Below are 25,079 nucleotides of genomic sequence, written 5' to 3' on the forward strand. Positions count from 1 at the left end.
ACTGAGTGCAGCGTTATCATGAAACAGGCTACACGGGAACCGGGAATCCAGAAAGTGTATGATTGATGTACATAAACGCCTGAAGGACAGAACTAAAGCTTTTCTGCCATACCACGAATTGCTGCAGTCAGTCAATGGGCATTCTCGTGCCACTATATTTTATGCAAAGTGAGAGAGGCACAGATGTTACTTCTGCAGGGGAGGTTTTAATTTATGAAAATGATCTTTTTTATGCATGAACACTCACTGCATAAACCTACATCTAACCCAATGGGCTAAAAACAAAAATCACGTCAAGGCTGAAGCATTGGTATTTCAGGTTCCTTTCTATTGACGCAGTTTAAGAGCAATGATCACCTCGCTGATACAAATGATCAACAACCTTTATGAAAGCAGTAGAAGAGCTTGTGCGGAGAATCAACCAGAACAAGCCAGTTGTCTCTCAGTAGGCCTACAGCAATTTGTATTTTTTTTAATCGGAAACTTCTGAGATTTTACACTGAAGTGTGAGTGTTTGTAGGAGAACTTATTTTTTTTAGGATCGAGTGTGACTAATGCACCAACAATAATTACCTGGCCAGATGAATGTATTAGAGTATTTGCGTTTTAACTGCATAATAGCAAGTTATTTTTAATCCGAGCTGAAGACATTTACACCGACACCCGAAGGGTTATAAGGCAAAGACGTGTTTTGGCGTCCATGCCTTAGGAACTGTCCAAGGTGCTACTAAAACACCTCCCACTTTAACGACGCCCCCCAGTTGAAAAGTTAGTGTTTACTAAAGTGATATTCTCCGCTAGTACATCTATGTTACGACATTGCTACTCCTGCTAAGGCCTAGGAAATTCATAACTTATTGTTGAAATGGAGGCTTAGAAACACACCATTTTGTTGTTGAGAAAAACCATAAACTGCACAATCGGGTTATATTATCACAATTTCTACAGTTTGACAGACAAGCAAAATGGATAGTCAGATGCACTTCTGTCAGCTAACGTTTACCGAAAAGAGTGTTCAAAACAGACAGCTATTGTGAAAAGTAACCGGCGCGTGACCACAATAAGGTACGCTCCGCGGGGGCGCGCGCCACTGAGGGAGTCCAAGCGTGCCGCAAAGACCACATAGGCTGCGAAATCCCAGCAAGCGGGAGCGCGCTTACTCTACAATTACCACACCGAGTCGATCTCCGAAACTTTGTCGTAAATAGAGAAGTAATGTTCGAAACTCCACGGAAATCGAACAGCGTTCGAGGAGGAGTCTGGTCAGAGAGCCAGGAAGAGTTACGCGAAATGCAACCGGTGTCTGCCGTAGACACAAGCAGTCGTGCTAAGAAGAAAAAGAAAAAGAAGAAGCCACAACCAGGCGGTAAACGCTCCGTTTCTGCCCCTCAGTTAAGCACTGAGGCGCTCCCTGAAACTGTTAGCTCCGAAAGTCTACAAGGCGAATGCACTCTAAATAACAATGACGAACCGATAGTTAGGGGGATATTTCAAATAGGGAAACGGAGCTATGATGTAGTTCTAACTGCAACGCGGGTTACATGGACTCCCATCCAGCCCGAGACCCCTACAGGTGAGCCGCGTAGTGTTTTCTCTGTTTCCATGACAATTAGTTTCTGTTCCTGCTTTTCTTTCTCCAAACCTGTAGGGCGGCCGCATTTTCACACCAAACATGGGCCAAGCAGAACATGGCCCACTTGTTGGAAATAAACCCTTTGATAAATACAATCTACAACGCTGGAGGTACATGCGTCAAAATACTCTATCGCTAGGTGTGACTGTAAATTAGCCACTGGTACAACAGGGATTAAGGATCCTTAGCCCGTGTTTACATGTAGAACTAGAAGTGGTGGCTGACCGACCATTACCTTAGAAGTAGGTTATGCCCTGTCATGTTTTTTTTTTTCTGTGACAGTATAACACTGTTGCAACCAATCAGAAAATACTTTGGCAAGGAAGGCCTGCCGAAAACCTAGAATGAGAAGATCATTTAGAAATGAATTTGTGACCACCATCGTTTGTTCAGTAGATGCATACAAGTTTCAATCTTTTTATAAATGAGCAAATAACACTATAACTCAAATGGTTATTTGCATATTATGGTGATTTGCTTGGAGAAGCTTGCAAGTATTATTACTATATATTTTATTATTATATTTATATTCATATATATATATATATTTACAAACTGTATCATTAAATCATAAGGCATGTGGTCATACAGATTTTCACACAGGCTGTATCATAGCATCCAAAGACTAAAAGGTTATGTTGAAAAAAAAAATGGAAAATGTTAGTGATGCCAAAAAGTCCTGTGTGACAGATGTGCTGGTAATAGACCCCGGTCCACTGTTGTGACCACCTAAAGTAGGGCATCTGCTAGTCTTGTAGACAGTTAGCAAATGTCCAAGTAAATGATACTCAAAAACTACCATCTGCATCACTGCACAAGGAAGATAAGCATATGACTTCCTTTTCACAGGGTAGTCTCTGCAATATGCTAGTGCACTCACTAATGAAGGTAACAAAGCATGTGTTGCTTTTTAAACTGGTGGGCATTTTGACACACTTTGATTTAATAGCCAAAATAAAACCATGCATTGGCAAACTCCAAACTTTCAAGTTTTTCTACTTATAAACTTAGATATTATTATCAGTATCAATACACTGACTGGCTGCCTATCTATGGTTTGACTTTGATTTCTTTCCTTCCACTGTATGCCAGGAAAGTCGGTCATTTGCTTTTACTGCCACCCAGGGAAAAAACATTAATGGGTGCATTATGTTTGATCATGAAGTGAAACTGTTTCATCAATAACGAGGAGAAAGAGAGAATGAAGCGTTTTGATTTGTGTCCAGGAGTTTAAAGGGAAAGCATGTAGGCTATCTCTTCGTGATGTTGTTGTTTTTGAACAGGGCCTTCAAAAGCCCCAGCAGTGCCTGGTGCAAGAGGGGCTCCATTTTGCTTAAGCTTTATAGACAGTACTTTTTTTATCTGTGATCCAAGCTAATGTTATTAAGCCAGCACTCTCATTACACAGAAAGCAGCCATCTAATAACCCCCTATGGCCTTTACCAAATGCTATCATGAAACTGCCAAAAAATGACACACCAGTGCTGATATGCTGGGATGCTTTATTTGATGCTTTGTGATTCTGTTGCCTGGGGATAGCGGATCAAAACATCTCCCTCTTTATTCTTCTCTAGAATCGACAGTGAATTGGACAATAACTCTCAGCACTTTGCAGTATTGTGTTATTAAATGGCAAAAAAACGGCTGTGCTAATTTGCTAAAGAGGGCATTTCAAAATTGCCACAAAAGTCTGATTACAATTTTCAAATGACACATTTCATAAAATGTTTCTCTGTTGTTCTCACGGCATGGTGTGAGATGCTACAGCACCTCAGAACAAACATCCCATTGTGGGCGTACTTCTGTGCAGGTGTCTTGTCAGTTTATGTTTTGTTTACAGTTGAGCGTCAGTGCCTCTCAGCAATGACCTGAGCACACAAAGCACAGAGCTGCCTCCTCTTGTTCTGAACTCATTTACTTGGTTTCTTAGTTCCCACTGAGTGTTGCACTGCTCTGCCGTCTGTGCGTCTCAATGATATTAGCACCTCCAGTCTGCACTGTGTGGAGATGGGATTATTCCCTTGCTGTTTGCTGTTCTGTGGTTTCATGGTTATACAGTTGACTTGATGCTAAGAAACACTAGAGTAGCCGGATATGTTTTTCAATTCGATTCAATTTGATTTCTAAAGTGCCAAAACAATGCAATAGTCTCTAGGCACTTTACAGAGCCCAGGGCCTGGGTTTTTGGAAATATCTTGAGAGTTCATAGCTGAAGAGCAGTGGGGAGATGGTGATGGTGTAGCCTATGTAAGTGCATGTTTAGGGGGAGATATCTCAGGCTCCATCCTTGGTTTGTTTACTGTATCGAAATGGAATTTGTTGATGGAAAAGTAGTGAGCTGGATTAAAATGCTATTTTTATGACTGTAATCTTTACATACACATTTATGCACTGGGGGATTTTATTTCTGTGACCTCCTATTTTAAAGTTCAGAATAGATGACTGCTGTGTGGGTTTATAACTATTAGTGAAAATATGCTTCTTTTTCTCTTTGGCCTGGGGTCTTGGGCCTCGTTTCCCAAACGCGAAAAAGCACTTGAAATCGGTCGTAAGAGGGATCCTACGTTGCAGAGCAGTTTCCCGACGGCGCACTTAGCTTAAATTGTTCTTTCGCTGAGAAGAATTCTACGTGTGGTCAGGACCAGTAGTAACTTTCACACTTAGCGAACTTCACACTTAGCGAACTTCACACTTAACTTCACACTTAGCGATGCAATCCACCAGGGGCGTCGTTCGCCCGTCGTTCGGAAGAAAGGGGAATTAAAAAAAAAAAAACATGGCTCCTTGAAGTGAGGAATATTTTACATTAATAAAGCTATCTACACAACTTTTTATATGTTTATAATGACTCGGTTTGATCTGAAATGTGCTACGCGACCGATGCAGAGTATGTATGTCTTAACTGAAGCTTTCAAACAGTAGTTTTAAGGCACAATTAGCGCTTATGCCACCACTCCATTGGCTTATATGGTAGCTTTTTAGCTAGCTGCTTGTTTCGTGCTCTACACAGTTGTATACATATACAGCCGCGGAAAAAATTAAGAGACCACTTCAAAATTATCAGTTTCTCTGGTTTTAGTATTTATTGGTATGTGTTAAAGTAAAATGCACATTTTGTTTTATTCTATAACCTACTGGCAACATTCCTACCAAATTTCAAATAAAAATATTGTCATTTAGATCATTTATTTGCAGAAAAATGACAATTGGTCAAAATAGCAAAAAAGATGCAGTGTCTTCAGATCTCGAATAATGCAAAGAAAACAAGCTCATATTCATTTTTAAACTACACAATACTAATGCTTTAACTTAGGAAGAGTTCAGAAATCAATATTTGGTGGAATAACCTTGATTTAAAATCACAACTTTCATGTGTCTTGGCATGCTCTCCACCAGTCTTTCACATTGCCGTTGGGTGACTTTATGCTACTCCTGGCGCAAGAATTCAAGCAGCTCGACTTCTTTTCATGGCTTGTGACCATCCATCTTCCTCTTGATCACATTTCAGAGGTTTTTTATGGGATTCAGGTCTCGAAATTGGGCTGGCCATGACAGGGTCCTGATCTGGTGGTACTCCATCCACACCTTTACTGGCCTGGCTGTGTGGCATGGAGCATTGCCCTGCTGGGAAAAACACTTCTCAGAGTTGGGGAACATTGTCAGAGCAAAAGGAAGCAAGTTTTTCTTCTGGGACAAAGTTGTACTTTGCCTGGCTGAGGTTTGTAAAAGACCATAAGTATTGAACCAAAGCGGACTGGAGGGTCTTCTAAGTTCGTCTTCTCTGATGAGTCCAATTTTCAGCTTTGCCCAACACATGGTCGTCTGATGGTTAGACGGAGACCTGGAGAGGCCTACAAGCCACAGAGTCTTGCACCTACTGTGAAATTGGACTCATCAGAGAAGACGAACTTGGAAGCTTGAGCTTGTTTTCTTTGCATTATTCGAGATCTGAATACACTGCATCTTTTTTGCTATTTTGACCAATTGTCATTTTTCTGCAAATAAATGATCTAAATGACAATATTTTTATTTGAAATTTGGTAGGAATGTTGCCAGTAGGTTATAGAATAAAACAAAAATATACATTTTACTTTAACACATACCAATAAATAGTAAAACCAGAGAAACTGATAATTTTGAAGTGGTCTCTTAATTTTTTCCGCGGCTGTATATTTGCAACCATGTTCTTCATTAAAACTTTTTTTAAATCGCTAGTTTCATAGCTCATACAGTCACGCATGACGTACGCTTCAACCCCCTCGACACCTTATCCAGGGGCGTCGTTCGGCCTATTATAGAAGAAATCCAAACGATGTTTCTGTGTATAGTACATCATGAGAATGTCATTGTTTCACCTGCCTATTCCCATCAAAATAGAAATAAAGTTATTATGGAGTATTTGAAAATAAAGATTAGGCTATACAAAACTAGTGCAGTGCCCGTAGGAATTATGCATTCTGTAGTGTTAGCAGACGTAGAGCTGTTGGGTAGTGTAGAGACAAGACATATTTGCACTCCACATAGGTACAGGTTACACTGAAGTATTATTGTGATTCATGTTTCCTTTTCATTAAGAAATGTGTTAATGGTAGCCTTTTTGGAGAGTTACCAACAAATAAAGTTTGAGATTATGTAGTGGATGCAGTTGAATATAGATGTCAACGTTGCTGTCTAAACTATAAACTAAATGTCATAAAGAAAGAAATAATTTAAAATGAAGTTATGGTTGAAATAGGATCACTTCTTTATTGTAAGGGTAAGTGTAGGGTAAGAATGGTCATGCAGTTGGACTCAAATGTAGGTTAATTTTATTGAATGTATGTAGCCTACTGTACTGTATGACTTTGATGATGCTAGCTTTGACAGCCCACTCTCAGACAGATCGTAATAAATGTCCTTACAATGGGAACACAGTTTAAATACTCTGCTGGAGATGGCGTTACTATCCCCGCCCCGAATTCAGTGCACAGTGCACGTTCGATGCACGCATAGGCTAGCTAATTAGAATCATGTTCAGTTGATGGTGTTGAATTTTGTTTAAACAGGAAATATTTCTGGATGGCTGTTTTCCTTGAAAAAGTCAAAACACAGCATCTAGGAATAGGGTCCCTGCCTGCTTAAATGTGAAGATTAAAATAAACTATATCTGTACTATGCGAGAAATGGACTGGGCATTTAAGGCGGTTTTAGGAGTGCTTTGAAGTTTTAGCGACCTGGTTTTTCTGGAACTCGGAGGAATCTTGTTGACCACTGAGGTCAGTTCAGCTCCTCTGCCTTCTCATCTCTGCCACTGGGCTGACAAGCCTGTCCTCAGATTTCTGCCTCTGATTTCCCCGCAGAGGTTCTCCAATCCCGTCTTTTCGTGTCTTGGGAACAAGAAGCGAAAGGCAAATATTTTAGAAAAAACGTTCTCCAAATCTGAAGCCTGGAGGCTAAATGCAGTACAGATGCAACATGAAGTTATACAGTGAGGAAACACAAACATCACACATAACTAGGAATAAATGAGCATTCTTTTGTCATAACATCAGTGTAGGCATTTTGTGATTATCATCTCTCTCTCTTTCTCTCTTTCTTTCTCTATCTCTCTTTCTCTCTGTTAGTCTCACTGTGTCTTCCCCAGTCTCTAAATCTGCGCCTGTCCTCTACCCTCTCTCCCAGGCCACAGTAAACAGACAGAGACATTTGACTGACAAAGCAAGGTGTCATTAGCATTCTCAGCTCTCATTATGCCAAGTCATGCACCGTTCATTCAGGAACACCTGAGACTCTGGTCTAAAGCACACTGGGGCAGGTGTACGCTAGTAATTAAAAGCAGTGGAGGAAAATGGACTCCACACCATGATTGAATTGCATATTATGAGAATCTATACTCAGGAGAAAAAAACATTCGTTATTGCTTTTCAAGTTCCCATCTTGAGAGTTAAATTGATTTTAGAGGATATTTATAACTGTGGCACGTAAAAAGAACAAATATCTCAACACAGCCAGCTTAATATCTTTGTTTACTTCCAAAGAAGACAAACATGTAAAGAGCATATTGACCTTAGAATGGAAATACCCAACCAAAACAAACAAACCTATACCATAATTGGCTCATAAAATCAACAGGATTGTTTAAATGAAGAGAACAAAGAACTGTATTTATTCTGCTATTTACAACTGTAAAACCTAATCAGTTGTAATGGCTCAGTGAACAGTCTTTCCCCCACTCCAGCAAAGGCTCAAAATGTGTGACCCAGCTATATTACGAATGGGATATACAGTGTCACAGTCTAATTGCACAAAAGGAGCAAACATACGCCGTCGTCTCCTTTGTTTGCTTCCTGGGGGCCCGAAGATGGCAATATAAAAATGTAAATATTGGGTTTTGGTGTTGTCTGTGTCTGGACACGCAGGCCTCCGAAGGCACAGGTGGAAAATATGGTCTCAGGCGCCACACTGGGAACCACATGGCCCCACACAACATGGGGGCAAAGAGCGGCGCCCAGGCCTGGCACGGGCCTCTATCTGGACTTGGACACTTGTCAACGCACGGTATTAGTTTCATCTGCAAAAAAAAAGAGGGGGCGGGGGGGCTCCACGGAACCTCCAACAACAATGGGAAGAGCCGATATGAGACAAAGAGGGTTTTTTTTGTTGAAAGTATTAAATGCCCCCCATTTTGTCCTAATGAGGTCACAGAGCATAGCTTGCATCAGCACTTTAGTGTGCTAGTGTTAAATGGGCCTACAAAAAGAAGGGACAGAAAGAGATGGAAATTTAATATTCCAAAAAGCCCACTCACACACACAAACAAACAGTAATCATTTAAAATGCATATTCCAGTGCGGTTTCTGTCAGTGAATATTTCACCTAGTTTTCCTGGAAAAATCCACTATTGAACGATGCCTGTCTGCATGTGCATATTAGATTACATATGTGCTGGAGATGGGTGTAGAATTGATTCCTTTTGTCCATACATTAATTGCACGTTGACATGCCGGCGGCGACGGGCCCCCTGCCTCACCGCAGGCAGGCAGGCAGGAGGAGTGCTGAGAGGAAGCTTGTATCCATCTGGAAGCAATAAAGTTTTCTAGGAGAGTGCACAGTTTTATTTAATCTCCCCGCGTCTCACTGTGACCCATATGAGGGGCTGTGCCCGTCATGTCATCTTAAATCAGAGTCATGTTCGCCAAGCAAAAAAAAAAAAAAAAAAAAACATTTGGCAGGATAAAAGGGGACACTTTATGCAGAGTAGCCATTGAGATCTGTTGAATCATTAACACCTTTACAGTTACAGAACTAATTATTTATTTATTTATCTATAATCAATGATACATCCTAAAATGATCATTTAATAAAAATGGTTTGATTCAGATAGCAGTACTTTAATATACCTTTTAGTGGACCATATTAAAATAAAGCAGGTGCATGCAGTTGTTCATTGGGCAGGATAGGACCTCATTAAAATGTGCCTTTATGTGTAGATGAAGCAAACACACACTGCACACAGCATCACGAGTAACATTATATACAGCTCTAATCTTTATGGAGAAGCCTTATAAGGGGGGGCTGGACTCAGTGCATGCACTGGATGTATGAACTTGTCAGTGACTGAGATAAGATCCCAGGAGATTGCAGGTTTATCGAGAGACAGACTGTGGAGTGGTCTCAGTGTCATCTGACCTGGTGTGCTACCAGACCAGTCATATTGATCCGGCCCATAGTGGCCCATCTAGAGCAATGACCTAGAGCATATGGCCCATCTTACATCTGAGCCGCCGTGCCCTCGAGCGAACACACACACACACACACACACACACACAAACACAGATACACCACCAGCAGAGAGTGCCCCCCCCCCCCATGGATCCTATGGTCCACTCATCCTGTATGGATTGAGAACTTGAAAACCATACCCCTGAAGAAGAAAAGGCAGGGAACAACAGAGACTAAGATGTCTGCTGGGAGGAAGACTTAGTCTGAGTTGTTTACCAGTCCTCAGCATGCGCTAAGCACCGCTCTTGGTCGCCTGACCCGTGTCAACACTTTGATGACACATACTATACTTAGAGGATGTGAAAGGACAGGGATTAACGATGCTGGCAACCAAATGGCCTTTATTGCATCTCCTGACAACAGCCTTTCTCCGAGATGAGCTAGCAGCTCTGATGCTAAGGAGCTGTAAACAAACAAGGGGCGGGCGTGTGATTGGTGGAAAATGACTGAGTAACTCTCTTGTGCATCATCATGGCCCACGTCAATGGAATATTGATTATATAACCTGCTGTGGATTCCTTCCATGTAGCTCCCCGTGGCTAAGTGGACATGAGTGATCATGCCTTTTAAAACAGCTCTGGCACCAGAAGTAGAAAGCAGTTAATTATATAGGTAGTACAAACAGAACAGACAACATATCTGCATGAAAAACACACTATACATGTGAATTGTGTTGATTCATTCATATTGTTGCCACACATGCAGCACCTAATTTATTTAGACTAAGCTGAACACTAAAAGGACAATGATAACATGTATCTATTTTTTTGTGTAGTGTGACAGCATGTTTGCTGTGTGAGTATTTAGTCATAGGAGCCTCGTAGCTCCAATCCTTAAGACAAGTGAAGATAAGTGTTGAATGAAGCCATCTCCTGAAAAAAAAATTCAGAAGAGCTGCGTCTCATTTTGTACTGTTTCCCTCTCATATCATGCATCATTGTATCGTGAGATTGTTATTGACTTTGAAGAGCCGAGCGGAATTGTTAAAACTACAGCGTGGCATGTGTTGCTGTTGCCAGCACTCTCCTTCTTTTTTAATTTCCTGCTTTGTGCTAAGCCCATTTTAACCAAACTGTTACTCCTCCTAATTGGGGGTTGAATACTAAATAGTCATTGCCAAGGGCTCAGACACAGACGGATCCAGCCCGGGTTACCCTCACAAGAGCTGAGCCTGCAAAAAAAGAGAAGCAGCTTGTTGTAGTTGTAGTTGTAGTTGTAGTTGTGGTGTTTGGAGACATTGAATGAAAAGCGGTTGCTGTGACAGAGTGAACATGTGCAGAAAACGGCAGCACAATTAGCATCAAGCAGATAAGTCCCTCTGTAATCCTGTTTACGGTTTGCATCAGACAGATGTGCCAAGATTGATTCAGACAGGGCGCCGGCTTACTGTAATGTAGCAGGGGAGGGGCCCTACCTCTCTCTCTCTCTCTCTCTCTCTCTCTCACTCTCTCCCTTTTCCTCTTCATCTTCCTCTTTTGCCACCACCTCCCCTCACACACTCTCTCCATCTCTCTCTCTTCCACCCTCTCTTCTCTTTCTCTCTTCAGCCATCTCTTTGCTTCTCTGTCTATCACTCTTCCCACCTCTCTCTTCATCACCCCCCCTCCCCTCTCTCCATCTCTCTCTCTCTCTCTCTCTATCTCTCTCTCTCTCTGTCTCTCGTGCTGTTGTATGGCCACACACCCTCTGTGTCCTCATCCTGTGAATCATCCTGAACAGGGGCCAGTTTTGTCATTCGACCACAGACAGCTCTGACGGAAGAGATTAGCTTCATTCCCTCTAATTAAATTGACTGTTTTTGGGGGGAATCTGTGTGTATACGTGTTTGTGTGTAAATGTGTGTGGGTGTGAGAGAGAGTGTATTTGTGCATGTCTGTGTCTAGATAAGTTTGCGTGTATGTCTGTTGGTGTGTGTAGTTGTGCAAGAGACACAAAGACAGCGCTGCAAAGTTGACCAAATAGAGTGATGCTGCTGATGCTGCTGCGTGAGGTTTGTGGTGGAGCGGCAGGCTGAGTGTGAACAGATGGCAGAGGGTGTCCTGTGCAGTAATGTGAGAGGGTAGTTAATGTTCTGAAACAGAGAGGTGCGGCTGGGGCTTGGCTAATGAAGAAAGGGTTTCACATGAGGAGACGCAAACACATTTAGGCTGACGCAGAGACAGAGGGATGGCAGCAGGGAAGGAGGGATGCAGACAGACAGACAGACAGACAGACAGACAGACAGACAGACAGACAGACAGACAGACAGACATCTTGGAGTTTGCATCTGCAGGAGGAGAGCCAAGTTGGGCTGAATCAGAGCTTGTCTGATGACTGTCACCATTTGTAGCTAGGGGTTGAGAAAGGGTCAACACATCAGAAGGATGCTGATATGAAGGGAAGGATAGGTCATATATGAGTGCTCTAATATATAAATATATATTATATATATATATATTTATATATACACTTATACATTCCACCCATCAAACGATGTGAAGGAGATGTGAATCTGATCAGCAGGAATAATAATACAGATAAATTCAACCTTCATGAACCAAGCCTTCTTGCTTGAGGAGTGTTTCGATGGAAAAGCACTTCAAGAGTTATAGAGAAAGCAGTGCTCAACCTTATCTCTCTTTTAAGTAACACCATCCATTGGTGTGAAATCTATCTAGTTATTTATAGATTCCCCACACAAATAAGTGCCTCAGTGCAATATGATGTATTACCATATGTACTGAAGGTTGTCATGTCATTGTGTGTGCGTGTGTGTTTTGTCACTGTGTGTGTGTGTGTGTGTGTGTGTGTGTGTGTGTGTGTGTGTGTGTGTGTGTGTGTGTGTGTGTGTGTGTGTGTCAGGGGACGCATCCTCTCAGAGGAAGGAGGCCTTTGTGGAGCTGAAGGACATGTTTGCGGTGAAGGTGAAGCGGCGGCGGACAGTGGGGCAGCAGAGCGGGGGCACACTGCTGGGCATCACCCTCTTCCACTGCAAACGCAAGGGCGCCAAACTCAAGGACCACGAGACCCACCTCAACAACCTGAGCGTGGACCACTGTGAGATCTGGTTCAAACACCTCAAGGCCTTACTCAGCGGTAGGTCTGCCTACTGTGGCTAACAGTGTTGGGTGACTGGGGTGTTTTAAATAAGGACTATCGTTCGTTTCTGCTATATTCCCATATTTTAAACATCTATTTTCATGTGTTCTTTAAACATATCCTGTACTTAAATTAAAAAGCTGGGTTAAAGTCGCAGTGGCATTCAAATATTGGGTCACTCTTTATTTGTATAGTCCCCTATAGACCAGCTACAGATGCTCAGATTATAGATCTGTTGAATTATCTGTTGGGACTCTGTTACGTAACTACAATTTATGGTTTAAGGTTTTCAAGGATTGAGTTTGGTTTAGCTGATGTTTAGTAAACAATTAAAGATTGAACTTGAATTTCAAGAAACCACCTGTAAAGTCTCTGTAAGCAGACTATTCAAATATGGTGTTACCAAATATTTCAATAACACATGCTCCAGCATCATGTCACCAAATGTGACCTGAACAGTGCAACCACAGCATTCCCTCCCAGACCTTCTAGGGCCATTACCTCATGGCCTGTTTGGTCTCAGGAGTCTGAAGGCCCGTCTCTGACCCAGTTGACACGTCTAAGGGGTGGGGCTTCTGCTGCAGAGCTGTTTCTCCTGTGAGTCACCGGGAGAGGTGGATGTATTTAACAGGAAGCTTACCTGATGACATCCATAGCTTTGATCCATAAAGACCTTTCGATGGGTGGGTCAGGTATTTAAATGTCTTAGTTTCAGAGGTTTTTACACACGTCATGTTGTCCTAATTAGTTCAGACTCTGTAATGTTTGCCTTACGCAGTGTGTTGTGTGTGTGTCCGTGTGTGTTCTCATGTATTCTTAGCATGGCAATTTGGTAAAGTTGCCGCCCAATTTAACCCATTGCCCTCGGAGCAGTAATCAAAGTCACTGCACACACCAAATGGAAAATCAAACGTTACTGAGCTTTCACTTTAATTGGGTGTCATTTCAGTGCCTTTAAAGAGATTCTGCTGTATAGAACATGGGGGGTAAAACATTTGCTGCCATTTGCAGTTTTATTACCCCCTGCTAATGCTAATTGAATGTTGAGTGGAAAGGCCTTGCCTTGCCCGGCGAGACACAGGCATTTGCGTTGAGCAACAGTCTGAAACTGATTCGCTGGGTGGGTGGCTTCTTCTGTTATTATTATGTCTCATTCCTGCTCTCGAGTCCAGTGGGTTTCTCAGAGGGGTCCTGGGCTGAGCTGCGGTGACCCTCTGCATGTGGGCCCTCAGCCCTGGAGAGTGGAGAGAGAGAGGGGAGTGTGGACACAATGTCGCTCACTGAGGGTGGAGAGAGAGGGGAGCGGATACACCGTGGCTCTCATTGAGAGGTTGCAGGGGAGGCCTGCTCTTTTGTGTGACGAGCATGTCATTGTGATGCTCGCGTCCGCTGTGCTTTGAGACACCCAAAGCTCTCTACTGAGGGGGAGAGGGAGGAGATGTGGGGGAGAGCACGGAGGGAGGGAGGGAGGGAGGGAGGGAGGGAGAGGAGGAGGCGTTGGCCGCGAGGACCTGCTGGATCTCCGTGGAGAAACAGGTTGGTTGCAGCCACCCCGGAGTTTTTGTAATTATCTGCTTTCCTCCAGCGCCAGCGACTGCCAAGATGCAGCCGGGGCTCTGGGGCCGGCCAGGGACAGGTGTCCCTCCCAACGTGGCAGGGCCCTCTCCCTCCAGCAACCTGGGTGGGTGGGTGGATGGATGGGTGGGAGGGATGGGTAATGGGAAGAGAGGATGAGCTTCTCTCTTGCCAGGCTGGATTGGTTTCTCGCTACCCACCCCCCCCACCCACTGACTGTCTCAGTCACTCATTCACCCACCCACTCACTCACTCACTCACTCACCCACTCCCCCCCTTCGGAGTCTCAAAAATCCCCCAAGGTTTCATCAGCATAACCAAGCGTTCATTAAAATCCTTTGTCATCAGAAAATACAGTGAGCGTCAGTAAGTGCTGTTGTCGCTGTAAATGATGGTGTGTAATCTCTGCTAATCCTCATTTAGAGAGAAAGCCACGTTGCATTGCATGCGCCTACCATGCCTCTGATTGTCGAGCGACTGTTTTATCATCATTTGAAAAAAAGTTTCGACAGTCACACGCACACAGCAGCTTTTTAATCTGAGTTTTAAAAAATGGGTCTAACCCTTAATCAGAGCATAAAAAAATATACTTCTCGATGGTTTCTGTCATTTCTAGGAAAGCTGCTCATATGACGTGGGCATAATACTGGTGGACTGTACTGTGTGTTGTCTAATCCATGGAATTTTAGCTAACAACTAATACAGGGTGATGTAACGAACGCTGTTCAGTAGGTGCGGTACTCACAGGGAATTACAGGGGATTGCCATGCGTGAGTCACTCAGCTTTTCATTATAATGCTGCCTCGGCTCTCTCTCTCATGCGTGCGTGTGTGCGTACGTGTGTGTGAGTCAGTACATGAGTGTCTGTGTATTTGTATGACAGTGAGTGTGACTTTATGTGCATGTGTGTGTGTGTGTGTGTGTGTGTGTGTGTGTGTGTGTGTGTGTGTGTTTGTGTGTGTGTGTGTGTGTGTGTGTGTGTGTGTGTGTGTGTGTGTATGTGCGTGTAAATCATTGAGTGAGTGTCTGTGGATGTGTGTGAGAGTGAGTCTGATTGTATGTGTATGTGTGTCTGTGTCTGTGTGTGTGTGTGGGTGTCTGTGTGTGTGTGTGTGTGTTTGTGCGTGTGAATCAATGAGTGAGTGTCTGTGTATTTGTGTGTGTGAGTGTGACTCTGACTGTGTGTTTACGTGTGTGTATCCCTTTGTGGACACCATGTACCTCTAGCTCATTGCGCATGGCCTTCGGGCTCTCAGCGGTGTAGATTTTGGCATAAACCTTGTTTTTCAGGGCCCTGTCCTCCCAGCCTTGTAAGGATTTAAACCTCTTCGCTTTTTTTTCACGGCGAGGAGCTTTGGTGAGAGGGCTGCAAGTACTTTGTACTTGACATGAATTCATTAACATAATTAAAAGAAAATGCCTTGAGGGGGCCTAAAGGACAAGGAACAGGCTTATTTATTGTTGTGTAGAAGGAATAAAAAAACACACACGTGCGTTCACACATCACGTACACACAAAGACAATGAGCGGAGCTCACTGAACACAGTTTGATATTGCCAAGCTGTTTTTGTAGCCTTCGACCCCTGAAAATGGAGATAAAACCATCAGACATGTGCACATCTCTTCAATCTCTTCTATGCTGTTTGTGATCGCAAACAGGATCCAATGATGAGATGGAGGTGGAGAGGAGAGAGACAGAGGCATCGTTATTGTTCTCATATTCTCTGAGCAATCGCATGTCGTGTATTTGCACAGCAGAGCTTGTTCTCCCCCATTAGAGTCTGCCACAATGATTGGGCCCTTTTCTGGAGACTGGCAGGGCCTGATGGAGAGAGGCAGGCCGCCGGCTCGGCAGAACATTAGGTTCCCACACGAGGCAAGCTGGGAAACGCATTGCCCCGCGCCACATGTCGACTGCGCCCGACCGCCCACCCAAATTACACCTTGATAGCACTCACACAATGCAGTTCATAAAGGATGTGGTGTTTCTCTGCCCCCACCTTGCTCTCTCTCTCTCTCTCTCTCTCTCTCTCTCTCTATCTCTATCTCTCTCTCTCTCTCTCTCTCTCTCTCACACACTCCTTTGCTCAGGTCTTTCCACGGGAGGATTATCTCTGTTGTTTTATAGGCTGGGAAGTCAGTGGTGCTGCTGCTGAAGCCCTTCTCCCTCGAGGATGGGTGTGAGTGTGTGTGTGTGTGTGTGTGTGTGTGTGTGTGTGTGTGTGTGTGTGTGTGTGTGTGTGTGTATGTGTGTGTGTTTGTGTGGGTGTGGGTTGGGTGGGGGTGTAGAAGAGACAGCCTGCGCTGGATTATAGTAGGCCTCACCTGTTACGGCAGCCTGGTGCATCCTGGGTCCCCAGCTTCCCATGGAGGCCCCTCAGAAGGGCACACAATGGAGGGTGGGTCTCAGCTGACACTTGGGGCACAAAAGGTGCGACGTAACCACCCCCACCTTCCCACCCCCTCCTCAAACACAAACACATATACATACACACAGACACACACATAAAGACACAGACACACTCACTCACACTGCCCCCCCCCCCCCCCCACTCCTCTGCTGTTTTTATTTTACTTTACTTTAGTTTGTAAAGAAGGTGGACTGAATGCTGGACGTGGAGCTGGCCAGGGGGCTGAGGGCATCGTCCTGACAGGCCATGTGATGTGCAGTGACACATGAGGTGTGGCTGGTCCAGCTGAGCAACTGAGCCGAGGGAGCAGAGATTAAGGCCCCCGGCAGCGGGGTCGAGGGCCGGGGGTCCGCTGACGGCAAGCGTGCGAGCCCAAGGCCTCGGGTCCCCCCGAACAATGGCAGCACCTGTATGATTGGGGGGGGGGGGGGTGTACAAGCCATCCGTCTGATAGAGTGCCCCCTGCACACACTGTCCGCCAGTGCCGCCGCCTCTGCACTGAATCTGTATTTCTATATATATAATAAAAACCTTTCAAAGATTAGCCTGCTTTCAGCCAGGGCAGGTCAATCAGGGCCGAGGGGCTGAGGCTGAAGAGAAGCCCCCAGTCACATGGCTCCGGCCCCTGATAATGTGGCCTTGGTGCTCTTGTCAAAGTGCGTGGTCACACTCTAACATCAAGCTGAACTTTTATTGTCCCAATGGCAAAGGCTTGCAGTGCGAAGAAAAGAACAGGGGGACAGGGGGGGGTGGGGTGAAACTTGTGGGTTCAGCAAGTGGCCCATCCTGTTGATCCACGCAGCATTGTGTTCATTCTTGAGTTTTATGTATGCATTGGGGACAAGGCGACCGACTCACCTCTCTGGCCGCGTATGCGTACACGCTGTATAAAATCGCATTGGGTTGTTTAACAGGATAAAGGCCAGGGGAAAAAAAGCTGAAAAATAAAGCTCTTTTGGTATGTAAGGTGAAAGAATGAGCCGCTGAGTTTGGACGGCCATTGTAGACACCGTGGATGTTGAATGACATTTACATTCTGTTTCGGCAGCGTGCCTAAGTGTATGAGGTTACACATTAACAGGTTTTCCATTAAGTCACACCGAGGGTATCCATGGAGACCCTTTTCTTCCCGGATTGGCTGGAAGTTATCAGTCTCTCGCATATAGCGTTTAGCCGCCCATGGCTCACTTACTGTAGTTTAGCACGACAATGAACCTTTGGCCCTTGTTTCACGAGCCGTGCGAGGCACAATAGAGGCTACTCAAAGATCCCCCTCTCGTGTGTATTGTGTCTGTGTTTCCCAGAGACATGTAGTCCAAATACACTGACTGGAGCTAACAGAATGGACATCATTTTGACATGTGTGTGTGTGTGTGCGGAGGTGATTGGCTTTGAATGAAATCCCTCAGTGAATTATCACTGTTCAGTGTCTCGTAAGAGACTACCTTTAGCACGAGGGGACGCCTGAATAAGCGCGGGAGAGAAGTATGAACCTCATTAAGGGGAAACAGTAGGTAACTGGGTGATCAAGTGAAGGAGTGAATGGAAAGATAGGAGAACGAGTAAGTCAGTGAGCCAGTTAGTGGAGGAGTGAGTGAATGAATGACTGAATCGGTGAGAGTGAATGAATGACTGAGTCGGTGGGAGTGAATGAGTGAGTGTTTGTGAGTGAGAGAATGAGTGACTGTGTGAGTGAGCGTGAGACCGTCTGTTCCTGGGGATCTCCGTAGGGGCTGAGGTGCAAAACTCGCCAGATGCTCGTCTGCGACGGAGGCATCACAGCAAGTATCACTTTCCCCCCAGAATGCTGTGTGTCGCTTTCTCAGCGAATTCCCTACAGACCTGCCTCATTTTTCTGTCTGTCACACCAGGCAACCCCCTCCACCTCCACCATCTCTCACACAACACACACACACACACACACACACACACACACACACACACACACACACACACACACACACACACATACATACACACACACACACACACACACACACACACACACACACACACAAACACTCACACACACACACATATACACACACAATTGCTGAAGGTGTTATCTGCCATTGTGGCAACTCAGGAACACATGTCGCTGTGATTCTCCCTTACGTGACACTCACAAAGACACACACAGACACCAAGATACACATACACACAGACACAAACACACACACCAGCAACATCACAGTGACCCACAAGGTTTTAGAGCATTGGGGTTGCAGCACCATGTATCGACACAACCTTCCCATCTGACACTGATGTATCCTGTCCTACTAAAACAATACCACACTTACCAAGAAATTACAAATGCTGTCAAACATTACATGTGAATTGTATGGCATATCTTGACCCATTATATTTTTGGCACTAAGGCTGACAAACGTACGTATATACCAGACTGTAATTACCAGAGCTGTGCGTTAGGGCAGCAATTAAATTAACTAATTATACATCGGCAATTATATTCATAACTAGAATAGATTGGAGGAAAGAGGATCAGTGTCATAATCTGGAATGCTGAAATCTGTATTGACCCACAGTCCCAGTGGCCCAGGCTCCCCTCTTCCCCACACAGAGGGGCTTAGGAGCAGATCCTGCCCAGTGATCCCCCCCAAACCCCCCCTGCTTGAGGGGAAAAATCTGGAGAGGGGCTGGGGGGGTCTCCCCCATCGCTAATGCGCGCTAATGCCAGTTCCTGACACAGCGCCAGATGCTCCAGTTTGGCAGCGGATCTGAGGAGACGTCTGGGTGTTTGGCCTCCCGTATGGAGGCCACGCGCCCAGAGCAGGAGAAGAGGAGACTGAGAGAGAGGAGGAGCGCTGTGGCACAGGGTGGCGGAGGACAGGGGAGCAAGCGCTCCTCTCCTCCCCTCACGCTCATCCCATCCTGAGGCGGACTGTCTCCGGTATATACACCCCCACCTACCCCCATCCCCCCGGCCACACACACACACACACACACACACACGCACACACACGCACACACTCACACACACACACACACACACACACACACACAGACACACACAAACACACACACACACACACAAACACACACACACACACACACACACACACACACACACACACAATGCTTTCAATGCTCCCTTCAGGTCTAGCCCAGTCCAGGCCTCTGAAGACATGACCTTTCCCACACGCAAAACTCCTGTTTGGGTTTAACCATGAGAGGGCATCTTTCCCCTCAGACAGCCGACCAGTCTGTCAGCCATAGACAGTCAGTCAGTCAGTGCGCCAGCCAGGGATTTCATAGGGAAAAAAAGACATCTGTTCCTAAGGATTAGCAAATATTCTCTGCACCACCTAGCCCTTCGGAGTATTATCAATGGAGCAGGGAGTTGAACTCGACCTGAACTGCCACTGTAATTCCATGTCATACAGTAGTGATTTGCCATGCTTGTAATTTTTTTCAGTTATAGTCTTTTAAAACTAGTAATTAGGTACGCTATTTATCTGTGAAAGATACAGCATCAAAGATAATGAGACCACACTGGCAAGATCCACATCGCAGGCTGGATAAATGGTTAATGACTGAGGAGAAACACACACACACACACACACACACACACACACACACACACACACACACACACACACACACACACATACACACACACACACATAACCACCAAGTTATTTCCTGTTGCATTGCTTTCCCCCGACTGTAGCCATGATTATAGCCTGATTATTGCTCTTACAGGCAATGCCAGCAAGCTGCGTTTGTCACCCGGATCAATGTGAAACCCGAGCCGCGGGCCCAGGTAATTTAACGGCTGATTACGGGGAAAGTAGTCCCCGGTGCCAAATGATCTCCTCCGGGGGGACAGACGGGAAAGGGCCTCCCACAGCAGGTCTGTGCAGATGCTCTCCTGAGCGGTGACCACAGCACCTCCAGGACCCACAGTGCGGGTGGAGGAGGGGAGGGTGAAGGGTGGAGGGTGAAGAGGAATTAGGGGCGGCCAGAGACAGATGCATTGATGGTGGTGCTGGGTGGCCGTAGGAGGGGAGGTGGGAGGACGACCCTCAGGGGTACTAGAAGCATTAAGCAAACGGGAGACGGAGGAGCAAGAGGAGATGGAGAAGAGATCATCATCCTTCTCCAGGAAAGCTAATGACCTCATGGAGCATGCACTGGTGGCAGCAAACTGCCATGTTTGTCTTAATTATGAATGTTATTACACTACGCGTGATTTTATGGATGTCACCAGCAGTCATGGTCTGGTTATAAATAAACACTGCTATGAACAAGAGTCGCAACCTGTATGTTAACCGCCACTACCAGACCTGTGGCTTATTGAAATCATTTTCCTCTTTGTTTACCCTCGTATACGCCACCGCACCATGTTAAATGCAAGCACTGACTGTTTGTCAGGATTGCCTTCATTGGTGGCCCCTGATCAGATTTGAAATTCACTCTCCACTAAGGTCAAGCTGACTCCTGTTTCATCAACGGAACAGTGTACACAGGTCAAGCTGTTCTGTGCTGTTTGTACCGCAGACCCTCGTGCGCTCTAGAATGAGCGCAAGGTAGAGTTGATGATGGAGAAACCTGACTCTGAGTCCCCCTGACTCCCTGGATCATCTTTCAGCGCTCTGCCGTGAGCCTGTCAGCCCAGCTCACACAAACACGGGATTATGTGCCATAGTAACACGGCGGTGCAGGGGGATCTTCGTTTGGCTCGAGCACGTGGAAGAGAACATTATTGCCTATTAACAACAGCCACTGCTACCACCACACACACACACACACACACACGCTACCGTACCGTACCGTAAGTGAATCAAAATCAACTTTTAAAGTCCCTTTATCAGAGCACGCTTACATCACAGGCACTGAGACTCAATGTATGGCACATCAGTAAGCCATTAGTGTCAATGAATGATACAAAATCGAACTGAAATAATCACAGGTCTCTTATTTTGTACTTTTGTCCAAGTTCCTCATTCCTGTGTTCATGTGTTTTGCTTAAGTTGAGAGTTTGACTGAAATGTGTGAGTATGTGGTGTGTTTATGTGCAATAACACCTGCCATGATCAGAGGTCTTTTCATTTGTACTGTTCTCCAGGTTGCTCAACCTATTGAGGAGTTTTTGCTGTAAATTGAGAGTTGGGCTGGCAACTGTGTATTTGTTGTGTATTACCTGCACCACTTGCAATATTCAGAGGTCTTGTATTTTGTACTGTTATCCAAGTTCTTCATCCTTGTGTTCATGTGTTTTGCTGTAAGTTGTGTATGTTTATCCACAGCGCTCGCTGTGCTGTGCTGTGCTGTGCTGTGCGGTGTGTTGCGTTGCAGTGAGTGTGTGTGTCGTTGTGTCGTGTGAGAGGGGAGGCTGTGTGGCCACGGCCGTCGGTGGGGCTGTGGGCTGTTTGGAGGCGCTCAACTCCCAGCCTCCTGAGCCCCACCATCAGCAGCAGCCCCAGCAGCAGGAGGAGGAGGAGGAGTCTCACTCCTGCACCTGCTCCCTCTGTGGCCCCAGTGTGGCACTGCCTCTCAGCCCTGCCCTGCCCAGGCAGAGCGCACAGCACAGCAGAGCAGAGCAGCAGTGCAGAGCATAGCAGGTCCCAGGAGGAGGGCCCAGGATGGATCGCATCACCCATCCCTGCTGCGCCTCCTCGACCCTCTCCCCTGGCAAACCGCTGCCCTTCAGCTCAGCAAAGCTCCCCCCCACCCCCCTTCACCCCCCTCTACCATGGTCCCCGTCTCTCAGCTCTGCCACCCCACAGCTTCTTCCTCCCAGCTACTCAGTCCCCCCCGAAATCCCCCTGTCCCTCCCCAGCCTCCTGCCACTGTCATCCTGGAGGACCGCATCTCCCCTGTGTCTCCCTCTCTCACCCTGCGTTTGAACCGTGACCTGGGGCTCACCCTCCTGACCTAGACATCCCCCCCCCCCACCCCCACCAGACACCGCCACCTCATCCAATCCTTCCGCGGCGAGGATGGTGGCTCGTTAGGCGGGCCGGGACGGGTCAGGACCTTCGGGGGCCAGATTAGAGCGATGAGCGGGATAAAGGGGAGGCGGAGGGAAGGGAAGGGGCGGTGGGTCCCATCGATCCCCCAACTCCAGGAAGGCCAGGAGGGAACGCTCCCTAAATCTGACTAATTATGAACTCGTTTTCCAGCACAATGGAAGCTCAGCATAGGGGAACAGAGAGAGGAGAGATAAAGATATAGATGGAGGGAGGGATACAGAGAGGGAGAAGAGAGAAAGATTGAGAGAGGAGGGTGTCCTGGGGGATGTTTTTATTCATGACTCTCCTTCAGTCTTGGCAGCCGTTCAGGCGCTGTAAACAAGAGGCAGGGCTGTGACCTTTTGGATTGGAGGAGAGTGAATCCCCCTCGCTCTGCGGGAAAGAGATTTCTGTAGCAAAGTGTCACACCTACAGCTGAATGCACAAGGAGAGATGGAGGCCGTGTTCATACGGGGAACATTTTCAGGCTTCTCGGCAATCAGATGAGAACTAATTTCAGGCTTCTTGACAATCAGATGAGAACTAATTTCAGGGTTCCTGTAGAGAGACTGTACAATTGGCATCCCTGTTTGAAAAAAAAAATCGGATTCATCATGGTTGAAGGTTCAGCATGAGCAGATGGAGGGAATGGCCCTCTCTGACACTGTGACACTTTGATTATAAAACTTTCCTCATTAAACCTTCTCTCTCTTTCTTTTCTCTCTCTCTCTCTCTCTCTCTCTCTCTCTCTCTCTTTCTGTATTTCCCTTGCTTTTCTCTCAGGTTTCCGAAACAGGCCCAAGTCACTGAAGGTCTTTGTGAACCCCACCAGTCATAAGAAAGAGGCCCTGCGGGTCTACATGGATGAGGTGGCTCCCCTCTTCAAGCTGGCTGACATAGAGGCTGACCTCACCAGTAAGTCTATCAGAGGAGGACTGTCCTGAGAGTGAACCAGGACACTGGCACAGACACATTGGGATTCAGAGCACATCATCTATATATTGAAGAAATATTTTATCATATAATGTAAATTGATAGAGATTATTCAGTTGGCAGTGAGGGTGCCAGGCAGTGAAGGTACGGGGTAAGGCAGGCAGGTTCCTGGTGTGTGGCCTCTCCATCAGGGCAGTGCTGGGATTGGTGTTTCCTCTGTTCCGGCTGGGGGCCGTGGGGCCCTTTGTATATGAGAGGTTTAGTGGGCCCTGAGGCGCTAGTCTTGGGTAAGGTGCATTAATGTCTGCCCTGCGGCTCCTCTCACTGGAGATCATTCACCCCTCATCGCACCACACTCATCCCACACGCCTCCCACACACATGCAAACACACACACACACACATTCACAAACACTGATTTACACTCGCTCACACACACACACACATACACACACTCTCTGTCTCTCTTGCACACACACACCCACCCACACACCCCCCACACACACACACACACATATACACACACACACACACATCCTGCTGCCTGGTGTTCAGCAGACTGTGTTTTTTTTCCCTTGTTCCCACCGAGACCATCAACCAACCCAGGTGGAAGAATGTTACATTCATGCCCCAGTGATGAGAGCTGTCAGAAAGAGTTTTTGAATATGAATTAAGTCTTCTGTATATAATGAAACTCGGTATCAGTATGGACATATGTGCACAGAGATATTATAACCAACAGATTTGTTGTGTTTGTTGTGTATCTCTGTCTGTGTGTATATCTTCAATAATGAGCTGTTCAGGTGTGTGCATAGGAATATAACAGTGATCTAGTTTATTTGTGTGTGTATATGTTATGTGTATATGCTTGTGTCTGTGTACCTTTGTGTGTGTGTGTGTGTGTGTGTGTGTGTGTGTGTGTGTGTGTGTGTGTGTGTGTGTGTGTGTGTGTGTGTGTGTGTGTGTGTGTGTGTGTGCGCGAGAGCTTGTGTCTGGTACCTGTGTGTGTGTGTCTGTGTACCTGTGTGTTATGTGTGTGTGTGAGCTTGTGTCTGCGTACCTGTGTGTGTGTGTGTGTTTGTGTGAGCGTGTGTCTGTGTACCTGTGTGTGTGTGTGTGTGTGTGTGTGTGTGTGTGTGTGTGTGTGTGTGTGTTTGTGTGAGCTTGTGTCTGCGTACCTGTGTGTGTGTGTGTGTGTGTGTTTGATCAGGCAAAGAAGCAGCTGTAGCACAAACGCCATGGAGGGTCTTAAGTGCGAGGCTCACACATAATGACTGGAGCAGTGTCTCTCTTTCCCCTCTGTAACCTGACCCGGGGGAGGAGCTGCACCCATCTGTTCTGACAGGAGTGGGGGAGTCAGGGGTGTGTGTGTGTGTGTGTGTGTGTGTGTGTGTGTGTGTGTGTGTGTGTTTGTGTCCCTCTACACCCCCCTCCCTCTCCCGGAGCAGGCAGACGCCCTCTGCTTTTAGGGAAGGGGATCCCACAAATCTGGGCGCTAATGAATGTGGCTACCTGACTCCAGAAGCCATCTGAGCGGTAATAGAATCCGCACGTCCTGATGATGCGCTCCTAGGGAGCAGAGCGGTGGTGGTGGTGGTGGTGGAGGTGGTCGTGGTCGTGAAACGGTCGAGGTGGAGCCATTAAAAGACGCTTTGCCTAATAGAAATTAAAGATCTCATTCACCGGCCGCGGGGGGAACTGGCCTCAAAGCAGC

General features: G+C 46.1%; 1 protein-coding gene across 1 annotated transcript in view; it reads left to right on the forward strand.

Annotated features, from left to right (window-relative positions):
* Nucleotides 1-1,215: 1,215 nt before the first annotated feature.
* cerkl (CERK like autophagy regulator) overlaps nucleotides 1,216-25,079 on the forward strand; it is a gene marked incomplete at both ends in the record, with an annotated part of 41,504 nt that continues 17,640 nt past the window's right edge. Inside the window, 3 exons of the mRNA XM_080839483.1 lie at nucleotides 1,216-1,573; nucleotides 12,236-12,469; nucleotides 23,217-23,348. Coding sequence (XP_080695609.1) covers nucleotides 1,216-1,573; nucleotides 12,236-12,469; nucleotides 23,217-23,348 — 724 coding nt within the window. The remainder of the gene's footprint in view (nucleotides 1,574-12,235; nucleotides 12,470-23,216; nucleotides 23,349-25,079) is intronic.

The sequence above is a fragment of the Sprattus sprattus genome (assembly GCF_963457725.1).
Source record: "Sprattus sprattus genome assembly, chromosome: 5".
In the NCBI taxonomy this organism is placed as follows: domain Eukaryota; kingdom Metazoa; phylum Chordata; class Actinopteri; order Clupeiformes; family Clupeidae; genus Sprattus; species Sprattus sprattus.